Genomic DNA, 20412 nt, shown 5'->3' with positions numbered 1-20412 from the left:
TGTCTCCCTCAGACTCGCCCTCCTCGCCGGCACCCGCTCCCAGGGTTGTCCCGCGCGCGCAGCGGCCCGGCACCAGGAGCCTCCGGAGGAGCCGTGACTGAAATGCATGCACAGAGGAGGCTCCGTTATGAAGGCGCGCACGGCCCTGCGCCGTCTCGGAGGTCAGCCTCCTTCGCACGGGGTTAGACCTCTGCTTGTCCACAGGACGGGAATGGGGGTTAGAGGAGAGAAGCACCTAAATGTGAGACTCCATCGGCATTGACACTGCTCTGCGCAGCCGGTAGACACCGAGTGCCGTTATTGTATTTCATTATATTCGTCTCTGGTTTGCAAACGGATTTAACAAACATAGTTTTAGCCCCACTATGGTCCAAGCCCGGTGTTAGCCACCTGGGATACAAACATGCGTAATTTCCTTTCACCATGCATAATTTAGTTAATGTTTTATTTGCCTTCCGTGTCAGATGCTACAATTGTTTTACCAACATTATTCTTAAACATTTACTTAGCATCTGCTGTGTGGCAGGCACTGTTCTAGGGACATAGCGTCAGCAATAGGCATGGTCTCTGTCCTCATGGAACTGAAGCTCCCCGTTGGGGCTGGAGGACCGAGGGAGCGAGGAGTCCGGGAGATGAAGCTGGAGAGGTAGCCAAGCCTCCGAGCGTGCAGCTCTCATGGTGCAAAAGAGGTGGGGCTTCTCTGGAGAATGTGGGAGCCGTGGAAGCGTCGTCACAGGAGGGGCACCAGCAGGTCTGGGGGATCAGGCCACTCCGGCTCCTCGGTAAGGCAGGGTGGTCAGTGAGAGGGCTGTTAGGGGGCATGCTGAAGGGGCTTAGAGGTTCATTCCGGTGAAAAGGGAGGGAGGTGTCAGGGCTAATTCTTCCTTTTCTGGCTTGTGCATCTGGAATAGGAAAGTCTGGAGGAAGAGCATGAGTTCAGTTTTGAATAAAATGTCCTTGAAATAATCCAAGTAGAGGTGTCACAGAGGCAGTGATGAGGGTCTGACACTCAGGCAGCAAGAACGGGCTCGGTCCCTAAGAGCTTTGGTCAGGGAGGAATAATTTTCCTGTCATCGAGGGCAAGAAAGCCGCATGAGGTGGCCCAGAAGGAAGTGTAGACTCTTCTTCACATTTATGTGGGGGGAAAGTTAAAAATAAAATCTGCCAACCTAGAAAATTGTTCCCACAAATGTAGAAAGGAAGAAAATAGTTCTGTTACTGAATAAAATGAACCCAGAATTACAAAAACAAAAAAGCAATCCCATCATTTAAAACATCACACAGTCTCCAGATTCCTTTTGTAAGAAGACGTGATGGCACCATCTACCATCTGTGCTTTTATAGTTCACCCTCAATTCACCTGGTAATTGGGGTGGTCGTCTGTGCTAGTTAATGACCTTTATCTGGAGGAAAAATAGAAAATCTCTAATCTCTCTGAGCAGGTAGTCCTGTAACCTCCCAGGGTGACTGAGTTTCTTCCTTAATGTTTACATTGGAAAGAGATGACTTCTAGGCCCTTCAGAAGAAAGTTTCTGGGTAGTATGTGGCTGGAGCTAGTTTGTTTACTTACTTATTTATTTAATAAATATATTGTTACTGATTTCAGAGTGGAAGGGAGAGGGGGAGAGAGATAGAAAGATCAATAATGAGAGAATAATTGACAGGCTGCCTCCTGCACGCCCCACACCAGGGATCAAGCCCACAACTCAGGCATGTACCCTGACTGGGAATCGAACCGTCACCTCCTGGTTTGTAGGTCGATGCTCAACCACTGAGCCACACTGGCTGAGCTAGAGCTAGTTTATTTAGCCTTTTAAAAGATTTGCAGACATACCAAAGGAACAGAGGAAGGAGTTAAAAATACTGGGTTTTTCAAAGAAATGCTTTAAGAAAAAGGAGGGAGAAAAGATCTCTGTCCCTTTGGCAAAAGGGAAAGTTTACTTTATTTAAAGTTTATTTACAGTGCAGGAAGTGTTGGACCGCAGAACGCACAGCCTGGGGACTATCCTGGAGGTGTTTCAAGTGAGCGCCTTGCAGTTGTGCATGGCTAGGATGCCCTCCAGTGGTTAGATCTAGCCCGTTATTTCAAGAAAAATGTTATCGGTGGTTCCAGATCCTGCTGGATTCCAGTCAAAAGTTTTGTCTCTGGTAGTTAACCCTTTGAGGACTTGTCCTTGTTCATGTTAATGATGTCATTTCTCACACCCACCCAGTTATAACGTACAGTACGAGGCCTTTCTTTGTTGGTAATGTTCTGATTTTAATGGGGAAGTGAACTCTCCATTAGCCTGCTCTGGAAGGCTGTAAGCATGGGAATGAAAATTGATATTGAATATCCTGTAAATTTAGCTTGGAAGCTTCTTGCCACCCACCAATGTAAGAAGTTCAACAAATTCCTTTGGATTCTACCTTCTGCATCTTCTTAAATTCACAATAGCCCAAGACTTGGCTTATTGGAGGGAGAGGCATGCTGATGGCTGCTGAATTAATTGAACATTGCTTATGGTAGTTTGAGGTTACCTGCTGCAGTTAGCTCCTATTTTATTCAGTAAGGCCATGTTTGCACTTGGAACACTAAGTTTTGAATGGAAATGTAAATTTTTCCAGGTTCATGTGAGTAGGACTTAGCTGTTGCTAAATTAGATATTACTGGTATATTAGTAAACTATTATTTCAAAATTCTCTATGCGTATAGTATTATAATCCAGATTGGCTTAACATATTAGGTAAACTAGCTCAAGGAAATTGTACTGAGTTCCTGTTAAGCAATGAGCTTATTTACACTCACTTATCTCATAAAAACCTTTCTATTCTGTTTGGGTGATCAGACTGAATTTAGGGATCTATTTACCACCTAGATAGTATTAGAATCCTTCCTCTTTAAGGCTTCTACTAAGGTTTTTTTTTTTTTACATGACCACCTATTTGATGCACTTAAGAGTTAAAATGTGGGCTTTAGAGTCTAAATACCTGGTTCAAATCTCTTTTTTGCCATTAAAATTTTTTTTTATTGATTTCAGAGAGTAAGGGGGAGAGAGAAAGAGAATATCATTGATCGGTTGCCTTCTGCACACCCACACTGGGGATTGAGCCGGCAACCTAGGCATGTGCCCTGACCGGATCAAACCGTGACCTCCTGGTTCATAGTTAATGCTCAACCATTGAGCCACACCAGCCAGGGTCTTTTTTGCCATTTACTAGCTATGCGACTTAAGATGTTTTCTCATTTAGAACATGGAAATAACTATCATACCTACCTCCTAGGATTGCCATGAGGATGAAATGAGATTATGGGTATGAAGTTTATTTATATCCCAGTGTCTTGGCACATTGCAAACACTAAAAAGTTAGTAATTATTATTAATATTTTTTTCCACAACAGCCATATATGATAACAGGCTAAAAATTAACTTTTTTTTAGTTTGTTTTAGAATCTGTATAGTAAATTTTTTTAGTTAATGGTCATGTATGTTAGAGTTACAAAACAAAAAATTAATTATATTAGAAATAAAAATGTACTTTTGGTTTGGAGTTGTCATAAATTTCTACTGCATTTAGAGGAGTGAAGGATTGTGGGCCATATAGAAGGCTTCTTAACATACATATACTTTTCCTTACTGCAACTGTGTAAGGCAGATGTGAGATATATTTTGCAGGTGAGGAAACTGGTTGAAATATTAAATAACTTATTCAAAGACACTCACTTAGCCTGATTATTGGCATTCAAACTAAGGTCTGCCTGGTTCCAAACACAGTTTACTGTATCAATAAACAGTTGAAATTATTATTCACACCTCTCATTTATATTCTAATAGGAAAATGGTAGCTGGCAACTTGATCTTAGAGAAAAAGCAAGACAGACTGAAATTTAAAGAGATGTTAGTGGGGAAAACCCACTGAACTGTAAGAAATAATTATATCAGAGGGAAGGTATGGTTGGACATCTGTAGCAACTGACACCAGGCCAAGGGAACTGGATTCAGTGAGGAAATGTGAATTTATACAACAAGAAGAAAGTTTTGCAGTGATTAGTATCTCCATCCCCAACATTAAATGAAGGATAATTGCTTTTTTCCTCTCAACATCTTTTCCCCCTGTGCAACCTGCTTCAGTGCCTACAGCCTACGGTCCGGGCAATGGTTCAAGGCCGCAGCTTGCTCTGGCACGGGGCACATGAGAGACCCAGGGGGACGGGCCTGCCATCCGTCCAAACCCATGCACTCCTCTCAATGTTTTTAACTTAATTTGGCACAGAGAAGACATTGAAATAGGAATATTTGAGAGACACATTTATCTTTGATTAGGTTTGTACTGTTGTCAGCGTATTTGTTTCTAGCAGTAGAAAAAGTTCTATTTAAAAGTCCTTGTGACGGGAGAAGACTTCTGGTATGGCAGAGTGAGGAAATTGGCAAATCTCAAAACAACAACAAAAAACAACTATAAAACAGGACAAAATTGTCAAAAACAACCATATCAGAGGTCTGGAAATTGACCAAAGACATACAACAAATTGGGAAACATTTTTTCATGAAAAACCACTGAACATTAGGTAAGACCAGTGAGAATCTAGTATTATTGTCTGGGGTGGTGGATGGAAATAATCCCATAATCCTAGCTCATCAGTCAATGCAGTAGTTTTGTTTTAGTGGGTTTTTTTAAAATGTAGATTTTTAAAAATATATGTTTTTTATTGATTTCAGAGAGAGGAAGGGAGAGGGAGAGGGAGAGAGAGAGAGAGAGAGAGAAACATCAACGAGAGAGAAACATCAATCCTGCACACCCCCTACATGTGTCCTGACAGTAATTCAACCCGTGACTTCCTGGTAAATAGGACGATGCTCAACCACTGAGCCACACTGACCAGTCAGTGCAGTAGTTTAACCAAGGCAGGGCAAGCCTGAAGACCAGCAGTCTCACTGTTGGAGGAGGCCAAGTATTTGGAGCAGAAAACAAAGCATCATGCCAGAAGCTTGTCAGTAAGGGTAGCAACATTGGTGGCAAGTGAGTGGTGAAGGCTAACAGCTTTGCTAGTTTGAGGCTGTGGCCCTTATGGGCAGTGAGTGGATGGTGGACCAGCTGGGAACTTCACAGAGGTCCTGCAAGTGGGACAGGCTTGATAAACTCCCACAGACCCTACATGCACATACAGAAGAACCGTGAGAGGGCCTGCTGGGAAGTAAAAGCTGAGGAGACTTGAACATTGTCTGAACTTTGTGCTTTCCTTGCCACACACAGATCTACCTGCAAAAGCTGGAAGCTGTCTTTTTTGAGGTGTTTGGGCACAAACTTTGAGATATGTAATCGACTGTTACCAGAATGAGCTTTGGCCTAGTGAGCTTTTCCAAATTCTAATCAAGCTATGCTGCAGAGCCAGATGCACCCACACAAAGTGCTGTAGACAAAGGGTGGGGCCATGGCTGTGACTGGCATTCTTCTCTCCACCAGCCTGAGTCCATGTTTAGTTACCATGTTCATAGTTAGTTTTGAACTGTTCTGAGTTAACATGTTTGACCCCATTATAACCTATAGGTGACAAATCATATGTTGAAATTTCTGGTAATAAGAAACATGGGGTTATGCAATAAAGGAACATAAAGTGTTTTGAAACTGACAAATGGTTGGATGCATTTCCCTACAGAGAGAGTGTTTGCAAACAACAGGAAGTGAGGTAAAGGTAGGAATCTCAGAGGGCTGGTGAGTGTTAGTTGATGACTCCAGCAGAGAGTAGGAGAGAACCTGAGACCCAATCTTTTTTTCTTTTTTTTAAAAATATATTTTATTGATTTTTTTACAGAGAGGAAGGGAGAGAGATAGAGAGTTAGAAACATCGATGAGAGAGAAACATCAATCAGCCGCCTCCTGCACATCTCCCACTGGGGATGTGCCCGCAACCCAGGTACATGCCCTTGACCGGAATCAAACCTGGGACCTTTCAGTCCGCAGGCCGACGCTCTATCCACTGAGCCAAACCGGTTTCGGTCCAATCTTTTTTTAAAAAAAATATATTTTTTATTTATTTTTCACAGAGAGGAAGGGAAAGGGATAGAGAGTTAGAAACCTCGATGAGAGAGAAACATCAATCAGCTGCCTCCCGCACGCCCCCTACTGGGGATGTGCCTGCAACCAAGGTACATGCCCTTGACCGGAATCGAACCTGGGACCCTTTAGTCCGCAGACCGACACTCTATCCACTGAGCCAAACTGGTCAGGGCCTGAGACCCAATCTTGAAGGTCAGGGTGGGCCTCATCCAGGGAGCATTGAGGAGCTTTACAGATTTAAGCAGTGCCGTCCCAGCTGAATTGCTACACCCTTTGTGAAATTTTCCCCAGTCTCTAATCAGAATCAGTCACCTTCCCCTGTATGCTCTGTAACTAGAGTCATTAATTTATTTATCCAACAAATGACACAGAAGGCAGTGAAAGGGAAACAGACAAGTAAACCCAGGGGAGAGATTGCTTTGTTAGAAGAACACTTAGGGAATTAGCAGAGCACAAGGTCTTCAGGGTCCAAGTTAGGTTTGGGAATCTTGGGAGCATCCTGGAGCAAATACCTGAGGTGGAGGTAGTCAAACAAAATCGCAGTGGGAGGAAAAATTCTTTGGAGGAGCTCATTAGGAAGTTTGAGATGACAGAAGAAAGGATCGGGAAACATGAAAAATCTCAATAGAAATTCAATATGAAGAACAGAACAAAGGTTGAAGATAAATTAACAGCCTAAAAAATCAGTGGGACATCAAGTGAACTAACATTTGGGAGTCCCAGAAGAAGAGTAGCGAAGGAATGAGGCAGAAAAAAATATTTGAAATAATGTCTAAAAATTTCCAAATATGATGAAAAACATTGTATTAGTTTCCTGTTGCTGCTGTAATAAGTTACCACAAATATAATAGTTTAAAACCTCACAAATTTATTATCTTCTAGTTCTGGAGATCAGAAGTCCTAAAATCAAGGTTTCAGCAAGCTGTATTTCTTCTGCAGGCTCGAGGAAAATCGGTTTACTTGCCTTTTCCAGCTTCTGCAAGCCACCAGCATTCCTTGGTTCAGGGACTCCTCCTCACATTTCTCCAGCCTCTACTGCTGTTGTCACATCTACTCTCTGACTCAATCTTCTGCCTCTCTGTTCTGAGGACTCCTGTGATCTGGATGAGGCAGGATAAGCGCCCCATCTCTAGATCTTAAATCACATTTGCAAAGTCCCTTTTACCATATAAGTAAGATAACATATACTACTAGTAGGTTCTGGGGACTGGGGACATCTTCCGGGTATATTCAGGGCATAACACAAACATTAATATACAGATCCAAGAAACTCAATGAACTCCCGAGTAGGATAAACACAAACAGATACATCAGAGTAAAACTGTTGACAGACAAACAAAACTTAAAAGCAACAAGAGAAAATTTGCTCATCACACACAGGGAAGCAACCATATGACTAGTGGCTAACTTCTTATATAAAGAATGGTGTCGGGACTTCAGTCTCCTATGCAGCATGCAAGGAGCTTAGAAGCTGCCCTTTCATCATCATAAGTAAAAAGCTGAACAAACTGAAAAGTCAACCAACTCTTGCCCTGGCCAGTGTTCTCAGTGGTTAGAGCAGTGGCCTGTGCATCCAAGGGTCTCGGGTTCGATTCCTGATCAAGGGCACGTACCTGGATTGCAGGTCGGAGTGCCTGTGGGCGGCAACCACCAATGTGTCTCTCTCACAGCTATGTTTCTCTCTCTCCTCTCTCTCTTTCACTCTCTCGCTCTCTTTCTCCCCTCCTTTCCTCCCTCCTTTCCTCTCTCTCTAAAAAAATGGATGGAAAAAAATATCCTCAGGTGAGGATTAACAACAACAACAATCAACTCTTTGTAGATCCATCAGTTGAGGTCAAAAGGAAAACTGCTGTCCCCACCCCCGCAATGGAGAGGCAGGCGGATGCACAGAATCACAACTGACTGGAGCAGAAGCCTGGGGTAGGAAAACCTGGACTGTAATCGACAAACTGCTGGAGGCTGAGTGTGGACAGTCTGAGAGTTCAAAACGCCAGAGGAACCCAATCAAAAGGGGCCCACACTGTTGTGAGTTTTACCCCCAGGAGCTCTAGGAGGCCCTCACAGTGAATGTTGGAGAAAAATCCCCTTGTGCTCCTGGTAGGGGGAGTGGGAAAGTAATGATTTTGAAATATGTCAGCATGTCCTGTTCTTGCTGAGGCCTCCCCTCAGGGAAACTATGTTACCAGAGCCTAAGCTACCTAGGGACAGGGACCTACCTAACTCCCTTCTTTCTAGCCATCCTGACCCACCTAAGAGGAGGAAAACAACAAACAAAAGCTGAGAAGCCCTGGTGAAGTTCTCAGTCCGGGGCATAGTCTCACCAAAAGACGCGGGCCCAGTCGTGGAAGGATATAATGCTTGCCTTGCCCTTCATAACTACAGGCTTCTGACTGCAGTTCTGAACGAGTATCATGTCTGCCTTCAACAAAACATGACCAGGCATATTGAAAGGCAAAAACATACAGTTTGAAAAGACTGAACAGCATCAAAACCAGAGTCAGATATGACAGGGAAGTTGGAATTATCAGAATAGTAAATTTTATTTTTAAAAAAGATATATTTCGATTGATCTCAGAGAGGAAGGGAGAGGGAGAGAGAGATAGAAATACCAGTGATAAGAGAGTCATTGATTGGCTGCCTCCAGTACACCCCACACGGGATTGAGCTCACAACCTGGGCATGTGCCCTGACCAGGAATCCAACTGTGACCTCCTGGTTTATAGGTTGATGCTCAACCACTGAGCCACACTGGCAGGCAGACCAGTAATTATTAAAAACTATGATTAATATGCTAAGGACTTTAAGGAAAGAGTATGTAACATGCAAGAACAGATGGATAATATAAGCAGAGATGGAAAATCTAGGAAAGAATAAAAACAAAATTATATGTTTATATATAAGTGAAATGAATGACAGCAATGTTTTAAGAGATGGATGAGAGGAAGTAGGAATATTTTATGACTTGTATTACCTGTGAAGTGGTATAGTATTGTTTGAAAGTGGGCTTGGATTCCATTCTCCTTCGCAACCACTTTGAAAAGTATAATTGCTATGCTAAGGAAGGCAAGAAAATGAAACCGTATAAATGCTCAGTTGAAACCACAAAAGGTGGAAAAACTGTGGAAGACAAAAATATGAAAAAGAACAAGGACAACAAACAAAATAGTAACAAATATGGTAGATATTAATTCAGCTTTACCCATAATCACATAAACATCAATGGCCTAAGCAGATCAATTAAAAGACAGATTGTCAGAATGAATCACAAAACAAGACTGACCTATATGTTGTCTATAATAAATCCTCTTTAAGTGTAAAAACATAGATTAAAGGAATGGAGAAAGATATACTAATTAAAGGAAAGCAAGAGTAGCTATATTAATTCCAGACAGGACAGAGTTCTGAGTGAGGAAAGTGATCAGGAATAAGAGGGCATCATCTATGTATATAAAATGCTAAATATGCTAAGTGTCCAACCATCCGACCGGTCAGTATGATGCACACTGAACACCAGGGGGCAGACGCTCAACACAGGAGCTGCTGTGACATGCACCGGCCATTTACAGAGAAACAGCACCTTGGACCTGGTGCCGACAAAGCAATTCTCGGCTTCCCCCAAGTGGGACACTGGCCCCGCCGCCACCCCAGAGCAACAACTCACCAAATTGCAGCCAACGCTGCTGAGACCCCATTGCGCAAAATGCGGCCACAGTCCAGCCCAGCCCAGAAATGGTGGCTGTGGGCACCGGGGAATGATGTCACGTAGCAACACTCGGCTTCCTCTCCCTAGCAACAGGCCATTTAACAATGAACGGCACTGTGGAACTGGCGCCCACAAAGGAACACTTGGCTTCCCCCAAGTGGGACACAGGCCCCACCACCACCCCGGTTCGACAGCTCACCAAATCATAGCAGACGCTGCCGAGACCCCATGGTGCAAAATGCGGCCCACAGCCCAGGGTAATGATGTTATGTAGCAACTCCCAGTTTCCTCTCCCTAGCAACTAGCCTCCTTGGAGTGTCTTCAGCCCAGAACACAACTTGCTTTATAGCCAGGCACAAACATTTCACACTTTAACCAAATGTCTGTGAAGCGTTTTCCCGTGCCTCATCTCATTTGATCCTCACAGAAGTCCTGGAGTAGGTAGATAGGAGACTTGGTGGAATCCTATTTCTTTTCATTAGCCAGAAAACGGAGATTTAGAAAGCTTAGAAACTTGGCCCGACTGAAAAGTAAGAAATGGTGGACCTTGAAAATGACTTTAGGTTTTCTCACTGCACAGAATATAATCAAACACTGCTGCAGTTAAATACCCTTTGTTCTCCCTGCGTGATCTATACTAAAAATCTGCTTCATGTTAATATTTACTGCCGTGTTGCTGACAATTACCTGAAGGAGAAGTTGGAGTGCTTCACTGGGCTGGAAAAAGTTTAGTTACATCAGAAAGCAGGTCTAATTAAGCAAGTTTATTCTATATCTATAAAAGGCTAAGTTGACTCGTGCGTGTGCGATACATATAAAGCTCTCGCTAGTGCCAGTCACACGTGTGTGTTTCGACACACGTGTCATTGCCTATCATTAATTTGGTTGACAATTATAGAGAGAGGATGAATAGAGATATTAAAATATTTCTTCTAATTAATTTCCTTTCAATGTGCATGAATTCGTGCACTGGGCCACTAGTATAAAGATAAAGGGTTAATGATCCATGAAGGCACAGCATTTCTTAACACATATGCACCTAATAAGAGTGCCAAGATACCTGAGACAAAAATTGATAGAACTACAAAGAGAAATAGATGATGAATCTAGTAGTATAATTGGAAACTTTAACACCTCTTTATCAGAAATGGAGAGATCTAGCAGGCAGAATATCAGTAAGGACAAAGAGGAAAGCAGATTATTATAAGGAGGGGCCATAGGTGACAGTATGACAGGAGTCACAGCTGGGTGGTTTAAGGGATGGATGAGAGGAAGGAGGGGAGAATAGTAGTGAGGAGCAAAGATGATCCCACTGCATCTTCGAGCCAGAATATGAGAGTTGTGGGAGAGAAAAAGGCCACCACTGCAGTGGTCTGCAGTGAAATCTATTTTCTCAGGAGGAACTAGACCAGTGATGGCGAACCTATGACACGCGTGTCAGAGGTGACATGCGAACTCATTTTTTTGGTTGATTTTTCTTTGTTAAATGGCATTTAAATATATAAAATAAATAGCCCTAACCGGTTTGGCTCAGTGGATAGAGCGTCGGCCTGCGGACTGAAAGGTCCCAGGTTCGATTCCAGTCAAGGGCATGTACCTTGGTTGTGGGCACATCCCCAGTGGGAGGTGTGCAGGAGGCAGCTGATCAATGTTTCTCTCTCATCGATGTTTCTAACTCTCTATCCCTCTCCCTTCCTCTCTGTAAAAAAAGTCAATAAAATATATTTAAATATATAAAATAAATATCAAAAATATAAGTCTTTGTTTTACTATGGTTGCAAATATCAAAAAATTTCTATATGTGACATGGCACCAGAGTTAAGTTAGGGTTTTTCAAAATGCTGACACGCCGAGCTCAAAAGGTTCGCCATCACTGAACTAGACATTGGAACAAGAGGTGAAGGGACCATTCAGAGTACAGATTGAAGAGGCAGGGATTTTGCTGATGACAGACCAAGAGGATCACAGGGTTTCAGAATATGGGGAGAGGTTGGAGATTGGGTCAGAACAGGGAGTGCACAGAATGATTTGGGGTTTGGGAGACATGGGATGTCTCAGGAGATCTGGACTTCCTGTGGTGACTGGTAGGGATAAAAGGGTATGATGAGATTGGCCCATAATTTCCAGGCAGATAGGGGTGGGGATGGAGGGCCTTGCTGGGAGCTTCCACTGACCTGTTGATGAAGGTAGTTACTCTTTATCTTGTGGGTAGAGGTTTGCAGATAGCTTTGTCATCCCCAGGGTGGCTCATTCTCTCTTGGTAGACAACTATGGAGATCTTCAGGGGTTTCAATATTCAGTACCCATTAAAATTACCAGAGGAGGGTATTAAGAGTCCAGATTCCCAGGTCTCATCCTTTGTGATATTATCAATTTCAAAGGTCTGCACTGGGTAAGGCCATTGATTTACGTTTTAACAGGTGCTTCTAATGCAGGTAATGATTGGATTACAAAGAGTAATGTGGCTCTGAACCATCTTCATCTTCTTCTATATATATAAAAGCCTAATATGCAAAATGTCCCTTCGGAGTTCGACTGACCAGGAGTTTGATTGCTCGCTATGACATGCGCTAACCACCAGGGGATGGTGTGGAACAAAGAAGGCCCTGGTCAGCAGTCAGGGAAGGGAGGCCCCATGCATTGGGCTTCTAGTAAAATATATCAGAAAGCAAGGCCTAAAAAAGCCTCGTCACATACTCTGCAAGTCAGTCACCTCGTCTCAGGTCCCATGAAGGGCCCAGATTAAGACCCCACCCACCATGCTGTCCTATGTAGATGCCACTATAACTTGACATTGGTCAGTTTGTTTCTCTTGGTGTTCTTCTTGGGGTATTTATTAGCTAATTTTATTTTACAAGGTTGGTACTTCTAATGTAGCTAATTAATCACTTTTCCCACTTTATTTTGGCAAAGTAGAGCATGAAGGAGAAATGATAGACATGCGCAAAGATGTACAAATGTAAAGTAATATAGCTAACACTTATTTACTTGTTACCCAACATCAACAACCATTAGTGTTTTGCCATACTAGAAAGAAACTTAAATCTTTCATTTCCTGACATATTGATTTTAAAATTGTTTGCTTTCACCTCATTCTGTGGCTAAGCTTATTAATACTTATATGATTGGGGGAAAAAGCTTTGTTATATAACAGTGTATATTGGTATTCTAGTATAAATGCAGTTTAAAAGATAGCCCTTATGCTATTACACTCTGACAATAATATTGTGAGTATATAAAATATATTTCCAATTTAAGGATTTTTTTCTTTTAATATAGACTCTAAAATCAAATCTTTTTAAAAAAATGTTTTTTATTGATTTTTTACAGAGAGGAAGGGAGAGGGATAGAGAGTCAGAAACATCGATGAGAGAGAAACATTGATCAGCTGCCTCCTGCACACCTCCCACTGGGGATGTGCCCACAACCAAGGTACATGCCCTTGACCAGAATCTAACCCGGAACCCTTCAGTCCGCAGGCCAACGCTCTATCCACTGAGCCAAACCGGTCAGGGCTGTCAAATCTTTTTTAATTGAAAAGGCTTTGAGAGAGAAATAGGTGGAAAATTATGCATGGGGAAAAGTTGGAAATCTGCTAACATTGGGTGAAATAAATAGATTGATCAAGTACTTACTGTGGACCTATCCTGACAAGGTGTAGCTAAGTCCTCAAGGAAGTATTTGCTAGGATGCTGGGAAAATAAAGTGATAGGGCACTAACCAGGCTATTTTTAGATGAAAGCTTAGAGATTGGCAATGGAAAAACCCTCTCAGGTTGTTATGCTTTTTCCTTTAGTCCTTCCAGTATGTGAAATTCTTTCCTTCATGTTTTCTGGCATTAAAGTCAGTGTACTAAAAGTTTTAAGTCTGAGCGTTAATGAAAACTGTTTCAGAATAAAGGCCATTTCTAGTTAAATTTCAAAATAATGTTTACAGGTCTAAAAATAGCTTGGAATTCAGGGTTACCCATCATCCCAAGTAATTACATTGAGGCAGATTGTCTGAGAGAACGGCTGGTTAATCAAGTTCATGAGGAAACCAAACAATTTGTTAAAATTTAGAATTATCTGATTTCAACCATAGGCCTACTTGATATTAGATAGCATTTAATATTTAATCCTATGTTAATGAAATAATTTTTTTTCTATTTTTCATTGTGATAAAATACACATAACATAAAAGTTACCGTCTTAACCATTTTTAAGCATACTGTTTGGTGGTCTTAAATACAGTCATAATGTGCCACCATCATCACTGCCTGTCTCCAGAACTCTTCATCTTTTAAAACTTAAACACTTCATCTTTAAAACTTAAAAAAATAACTCTTCATTCTCCCCTACCCCAGTCCCTGGTGACCTCATTCTACTTTTTGTCTCTAGGACATTAAAGAATGTAGAAGTGATTTCCTACAGTATTTGTCCTTTTGTGACAAATTTTGGCTTATTTCCCTTAGCATGTCTTCAGTGTTCATCCATGTTGTAGTATACTATAGTACTTCCTTCATCTTTTCCTTTTTTTATTTTATTTATTTATTTATTTATTTATTTATATATTTTATTGATTTTTCACAGAGAGGAAGGGAGAGGGATAGAGAGTTAGAAACATCGATGAGAGAGAAACATCGACCAGCTGCCTCCTGCACACCCCCTACTGGGGATGTGCACGCAACCCAGGTACATGCCCTTGACTGGAATCGAACCCGGGACCCTTCAGTCTACAGGCCGACGCTCTATCCACTGAGCCAAACCGGTTAGGGCCATCTTTTCCTTTTAAAAATATTTTTATTGATTTTTAGAGAGGAAGGGAGAGGGAAAGAAAAAAAAAGAAACATTGATGTGAGAGCATAACATTGATCGATTGGCTGCCTCCTGCATCTTCCTACCAGGGATCGAGCCTGCAGCCTGGGCCTGGGCCTTGACTGGGAATCAAATCAGCAATCTTTTGGTGCATGGTACAACAAAGAGAGCCACACCACCAGGGTTGAACTTCCTCCCTTTTTAAGGTCAAAATATTTTATTGTATGTATATACCAAATTTTGTTTATCCACTTACTGTTTGATTGACATTTGGATTGTTTCCAAATTTTAACTATTGTGTATAATGCTATTATGGGAAGATTAAAAATGGGGCGGAGTAAGTGGATGCTGCATGGACACGCTTCCAGGACAAAACTGGAATTACAACTAAAATATAGGAAAACTTGCCCTAGCTGGTTTGGCTCAGTGGATAGAGTGTCCGACTGTGGACTGAAGGGTCCCAGGTTCAATTCTGGTCAAGGGCACATGCCCGGGTTGCGGGCTCGATCCCCAGTTGGAGGTGTGCAGGAGGCGGCCAATCGATGATTTTCTCTCATCATTGATGTTTCTATCTCTCTCTCCCTCTTCCTTCCTCTCTGAAATAAATAAATAAAAATAAAGTATAGGAAAACTTTCTGAATAATCAACTGAAGACTCGCTGGAGAGAACCCTGATAACCAAGGACTGAAAGTGGAGACTGCATAGAGACTGGTAGGAGGGGTGGAGGCAGGACAAGGTTGGCCGGGTTCCCACAGACTGCAACTGAAGTTCTAGAGAGATATCTCAGTTCTAGGGGGTTGCCATTGAGAACTCTGAGGTCTAATCCCCGAGCGGGGCCCCCCAGCAGAGAGCATCAGAACTGAAAAGGGTGCCCACATAACATCTGGCTGTGAAAAGCAGCAGGGTTGTTCTCTGCCATGGACAGCAACCTCTTAAAGGCGGATGCACAAAATTCTCTGTGTTAAGCCACCCACCATGTGCTCTGGCAGAGGGAAGGCAGAGAGGACTGGAGCTGTGTGAGCAGAAGCCAGGGTTGGGGGCTTTGGGGTTAGAGCTCAGAAGGCAGACACCTCGGTTTTCTGTGCTGAGTCATTGCCTCATGCTGTGGAGGTCATCTTTCTCACACAGACATTTGCTATACAGGCATCTTTGCCTGGGTGGAAAACAGTTGAACCACCCTATTGGAAAACATGTTGCCCCACGGTATGGAGATTCTGAGGCCCAGGCAGAAGCAATTGCCCCACTCTGTTGAAAAAAACTCTTGTTACACCAGTGGACGATTGCCTGAGGGCTATTCAAGACAAAATCCTATCAGTCTATAGGCAGAGGGTCTCTAGAGGCTTTGAGTCTTTGCCTGATCTAATTAACCAGAAACAGCATTTGACACTGTCCTGCACTAGAGATTGAGAGGCGTAGCAGATCTGCCTAATACATAGTCACAAACCCAAAGAGGCAGCCAAAATGAGGAGACAAAGAAACAGCCTCCAAATGAAAGAACAAGAGAATTTTTCAGAAGAAGAGATAAATGAAATGGAGATAAGAAATTTAAAATGGCAATAAATAAGTCCTTATCAATAATAACATTAGATAGGTAAACACCGGAGACTGCTGCCGCAAACAACCACTTCAAAAATACAACTAAAAGACGGAACGGACATCACCCAGAACCACAGGAAGGCTGGCTGAGGAGAGACTCTTCAACTAGAAGGAAAAATAACAGCACACCGAGGCTCAGAGGAGGCGCAGTGTGGAAAATACTCAGGTGCGGAGGTGCGCGCGCAAAGCGGGCTGGTGGCTGAGAGCGCGGTTGTCGTTTTCGGTCAGGGGGGAGTCTCAGACTCTGAGCTCCAGATACGGGCGAATCGCTGGGGACTCGGACCCAAACGGGAGAAGCGGGAGTGTCTGGCATCAGTTGGAAGGCAGCTTTCTCTCCGAGGTTTGCAGCGGTTCCTGGGGTTCTGAGAAGCAGAGCCTCTGGGAACGGGACTGAGAGGGGCTATAACCGCTCCCTCCGCCCGCCCTGTTGAGCCCGCCCCGCCCAAGCCCTGCGCAGAGCCATTTGCCAGATCGCCTCAGGCAAAGGCTAGATTAGCACCTCCCCAGAGGACAGAAGTTTTCCGCGGCAGACACAGCTGATTCACACAGCCAGTCGGCCTGGTGGTCAAATCCCTCTAGTATTAACTACAACAATCAAGGCTCAACTAGAACAAGACTGCGCACAAAGACCACTAGGGGGTGCACCAAGAAAGCATAAAAAATGCGGAGACAAAAAAACATGACAGAAATGGAGGATATAGAGCTAAAAATCGCAATTTTGAGGGCTTGCAAAAATGTGCTAGAAGCTGTCAATAAACTTGAGGAGAGAGTCACGAAAACTAATGAGACCCTCGATGCTATGATAAAGAACCAACTAGAAATTAAGCATACACGGACTGAAATAAAGAATATTATACAGACACCCAATAGCAGACCAGAGGAGCGCAAGAATCAAGCCAAAGATTTGAAATGCGAAGAAGCAAAAAACACCCAACCGGAAAAGCAAAATGAAAAAAGAATCCGAAAATACGAAGATAGTGTAAGGAGCCTCTGGGACAGCTTCAAGCGTACCAACATCAGAATCATTGGGGTGCCAGAAGATGAGAGACAGCAAGATATTGAAAACCTATTTGAAGAAATAATGGCAGAAAACTTCCCCCACCTGGTGAAAGAAATGGACTTACAGGTCCAAGAAGCGCAGAGAACCCCAAACAAAAGGAATCCAAAGAGGACCACACCAAGACACATCATAATTAAAATGCCAAGAGCAAAAGACAAAGAGAGAATCTTAAAAGCAGCAAGAGAAAGAGACTCAATTACCTACAAGGGAATACCCATACGACTGTCAGCTGATTTCTCAACAGAAACTTTGCAGGCCAGAAGGGAATGGCAAGAAATATTCAAAGTGCTGAATACCAAGAACCTACAACCAAGATTACTTTATCCAGCAAAGCTATCATTCAGAATTGAAGGTCAGATAAAGAGCTTCACAGATAAGGAAAAGCTAAAGGAGTTCATCACCACTAAACCAGTATTATATGAAATGCTGAAAGGTATCCTTTAAGAGGAGGAAGAAGAAAAAGGTAAAGATACAAATTGTGAACAACAAACATGCATCTATCAACAAGTGAATCTAAGAATCAAGTGAATAAATAATCTGATTTACAGAATGAACTGGTGATTATAATGAATCAGGGACATAGAAAGGGAATGGACTGACTATTCTTGGGGGGGAAAGGGGAATGGGAGATGCGGGAAGAAACTGGACAAAAATCGTGCACCTATGGATGAGGACAGTGGGTGGGGAGTGAGGGCGGAGGGTGGGGCGGGAACTGGGAGGAGGGGAGTTATGGGGGGGGAAAAAAAGAGGAACAAATGTAACCTGAACAATAAAGATTTAATTAAAAAAAATAATAACATTAATGTAAATAGATTAAATGCTCCAATAAAAAGACATAGGGTAGCTGAATAGATAAAAAAAAAAACATGACCCAATTATATGCTGTCTACAAGAGACCCACCTCAGAACAAAAGACACACAAGATGAGAGTGAAGGGATGAACAAATTTTTCCATGCAAATGGAAAAAAAAAAAAGCTGTGGTAGCAATACTCATATCTGACAAAATAGACTTCAGAATGAAGGCCATCACAACAAAGGTCACTGCATAATTCTAAAGGGATCAATCCAACAAGAGGATAGAACCCTGGTAAACATATATGCACCCAGTATAGGAGCACTTAAATATATAAAAAAAGTTCTAGAGGACTTTAAGGGAGAAATCAACAACAATACAGTCATAGTAGGGTACTTTAACACCCCACTGACAGCACTGGATAGAACTTCCAGACAAAAAATTAACAAGGAAACAGTGACACTGAAGGACACAATGGATTAGGTGGATTTATTTGACATTTATAGAACATTTCACCCCAAAGCTGCAGAATATACATTCTTCTCAAGTGCACATGGGTCATTCACAAAGATAGACCACATGTTAGGATACAAAACAAGTCTCTACAAGTAAAAGAAGATTGAAATCATATAAATCAGCTCCTCAGATCACAGTGGAATGAAATTAGAAATCAACTACAGTAAAAAAATTTCAAACACATGGAGGGTAAATAGCATTTTATTAAACAATGAATCAGTTCCCAACGAGATTAGGAAAGAAATCAAAACATCCCAGAAACAAATGAAAAAACAGAACAACCCAAAATCTCTGGGTCACAGCAAAAGCAGTCCTGAGAGGGAAGTTCATAGCACTACAGGCCTACCTCAGAAAAAACCAAGAAAAATCAACAATGAACTATTTAACCCTACAACTTAAAGAACTAGAAAGAGAATAACAAGAAAAGCCTAGAGTAGTAGAAGGAAGGAAATAATAAAGATGAGAGCAGAAATAAATGACATAGGGACTAAAAAGACAATACAAAAAAATCAATGAAACCAAGAGCTGGTTCTTTGAAAGGATAAACAAAATTGATGATCCGTTAGCAAGATTCATCATGAAACAAAGAGGACCCAAATAAATAAAATCAGAAATGAAAGCAGAGAAATATCCATTGACCTCACAGTCATATTAGGGGACTTGAACACCCCGTTGACAGCACTACAAAGTGTTTGCAAATACAAAGGATTGCAAGGAAGTACTATGAACAACTATAGGCCAACAAGCTGGACAATGTGGATAAAATGGAAAAATTCCTAGAAAAATACAATCTTCCAAAACTGAATCAGGAGGAATCAGAAAACCTGAATAGGCCTATAACAACTGATGAAATAGAAGCAGTAATCAAAGAACTTCCAGAAACAAAAGCCCTGGTCTGGACGGCCTTACAGGGGAGTTTTACCAAACATTCAAAGAAGAGCTGACATCTAGACTCCTCAAACTATTAAAAAAAAAATCCAAGGGGAAGGAACACTTCCAAGCTCTTCTTATGAGGCCAGCATTATCCTAATTCCAAAACCAGATAACGGCACTACAAAGAAAGAGATATAAAGGCCAGTATCCATGATGAACATAGATGCTGAAATCCTTAACAAAGTATTAGCAAATCGGATTCAGCAATATATTAAAAAGATTGTACACCATGACCAAGTGGGATTTATTCCAGGGCTGCAAGGCTAGTACAATATTTGCAAATCAATAAAAGTGATACATCATATAAACAAATTGAAGGACAAAAGTCATATTATATCAATAGACACAGAAAAAGCATTCGACAAAATCCAACACCCCCATTATTAAGAAAAAAAATACTTTTTATTGATTTCAGAGAAGAAGGGAGAAGGCAAGAGAGATAAAACATCAATGGTGAGAGAGAATCTTTGATCAGCTGCCTCCTGCACCCAAGCCCCCAACCTGGGCATGTGCCCTTCACCAGAATCGAACCTGGGTCCCTTTGGTACATAGGCTGACACTCTATCCACTGAGCCAAACCAGCTAGGGCCAACACCAATTTTTGATAAAAACTCTCAGCAAAGTGGGAATAGAGGGAGCATATCTCATCATGATAAAGGCCATATATGACAAACCTACAGCAAACATCATACTCAATGGGAAAAAACTAAAACCATTTTTCCTAAGAACAGGAACAAGGCAGGGATGTCTGCTTTTACCACTCTTACTCAACATAGTATTGGAAGTCCTAGCCACAGTGACCAGACAAAAAGAAGAGATAAAAGGGATCCAAATTGGAAAGGAAGAAGTAAAACTCTCACTATTCTCAGATGACATGATATTATATGTAGAAAACCCTAAAGACTCCACCAAAAAACTAGATTTAATCAATGAATTTGGCAATATAGCAGGACACAAAATCAACAACAAAAAATC

The 20412-nt window shown here is 42.0% G+C and overlaps 1 protein-coding gene across 3 annotated transcripts in view; it reads left to right on the top strand.

The window, feature by feature from the left end:
- Window positions 1-20412, top strand: part of DHRS7B (dehydrogenase/reductase (SDR family) member 7B) — a 56395-nt gene that overhangs the window by 2931 nt on the left and 33052 nt on the right. Inside the window, exon 1 of one of the 3 annotated variants that reach the window (XM_005870147.2) lies at window positions 88-161. The exons of the other annotated variants lie outside the window; for them this stretch is intronic. Coding sequence (XP_005870209.1) covers window positions 103-161 — 59 coding nt within the window. The 5' untranslated portion in view covers window positions 88-102. Of the gene's footprint in view, window positions 1-87; window positions 162-20412 lie in introns of those variants that run through there. 3 annotated transcript variants of the gene reach the window in all.

This window comes from Myotis brandtii, unplaced genomic scaffold, assembly GCF_000412655.1.
Source record: "Myotis brandtii unplaced genomic scaffold, ASM41265v1 scaffold314, whole genome shotgun sequence".
Taxonomy (NCBI): Eukaryota; Metazoa; Chordata; class Mammalia; order Chiroptera; family Vespertilionidae; genus Myotis; species Myotis brandtii.
This window is presented reverse-complemented; position numbering and strand designations above follow the sequence as displayed.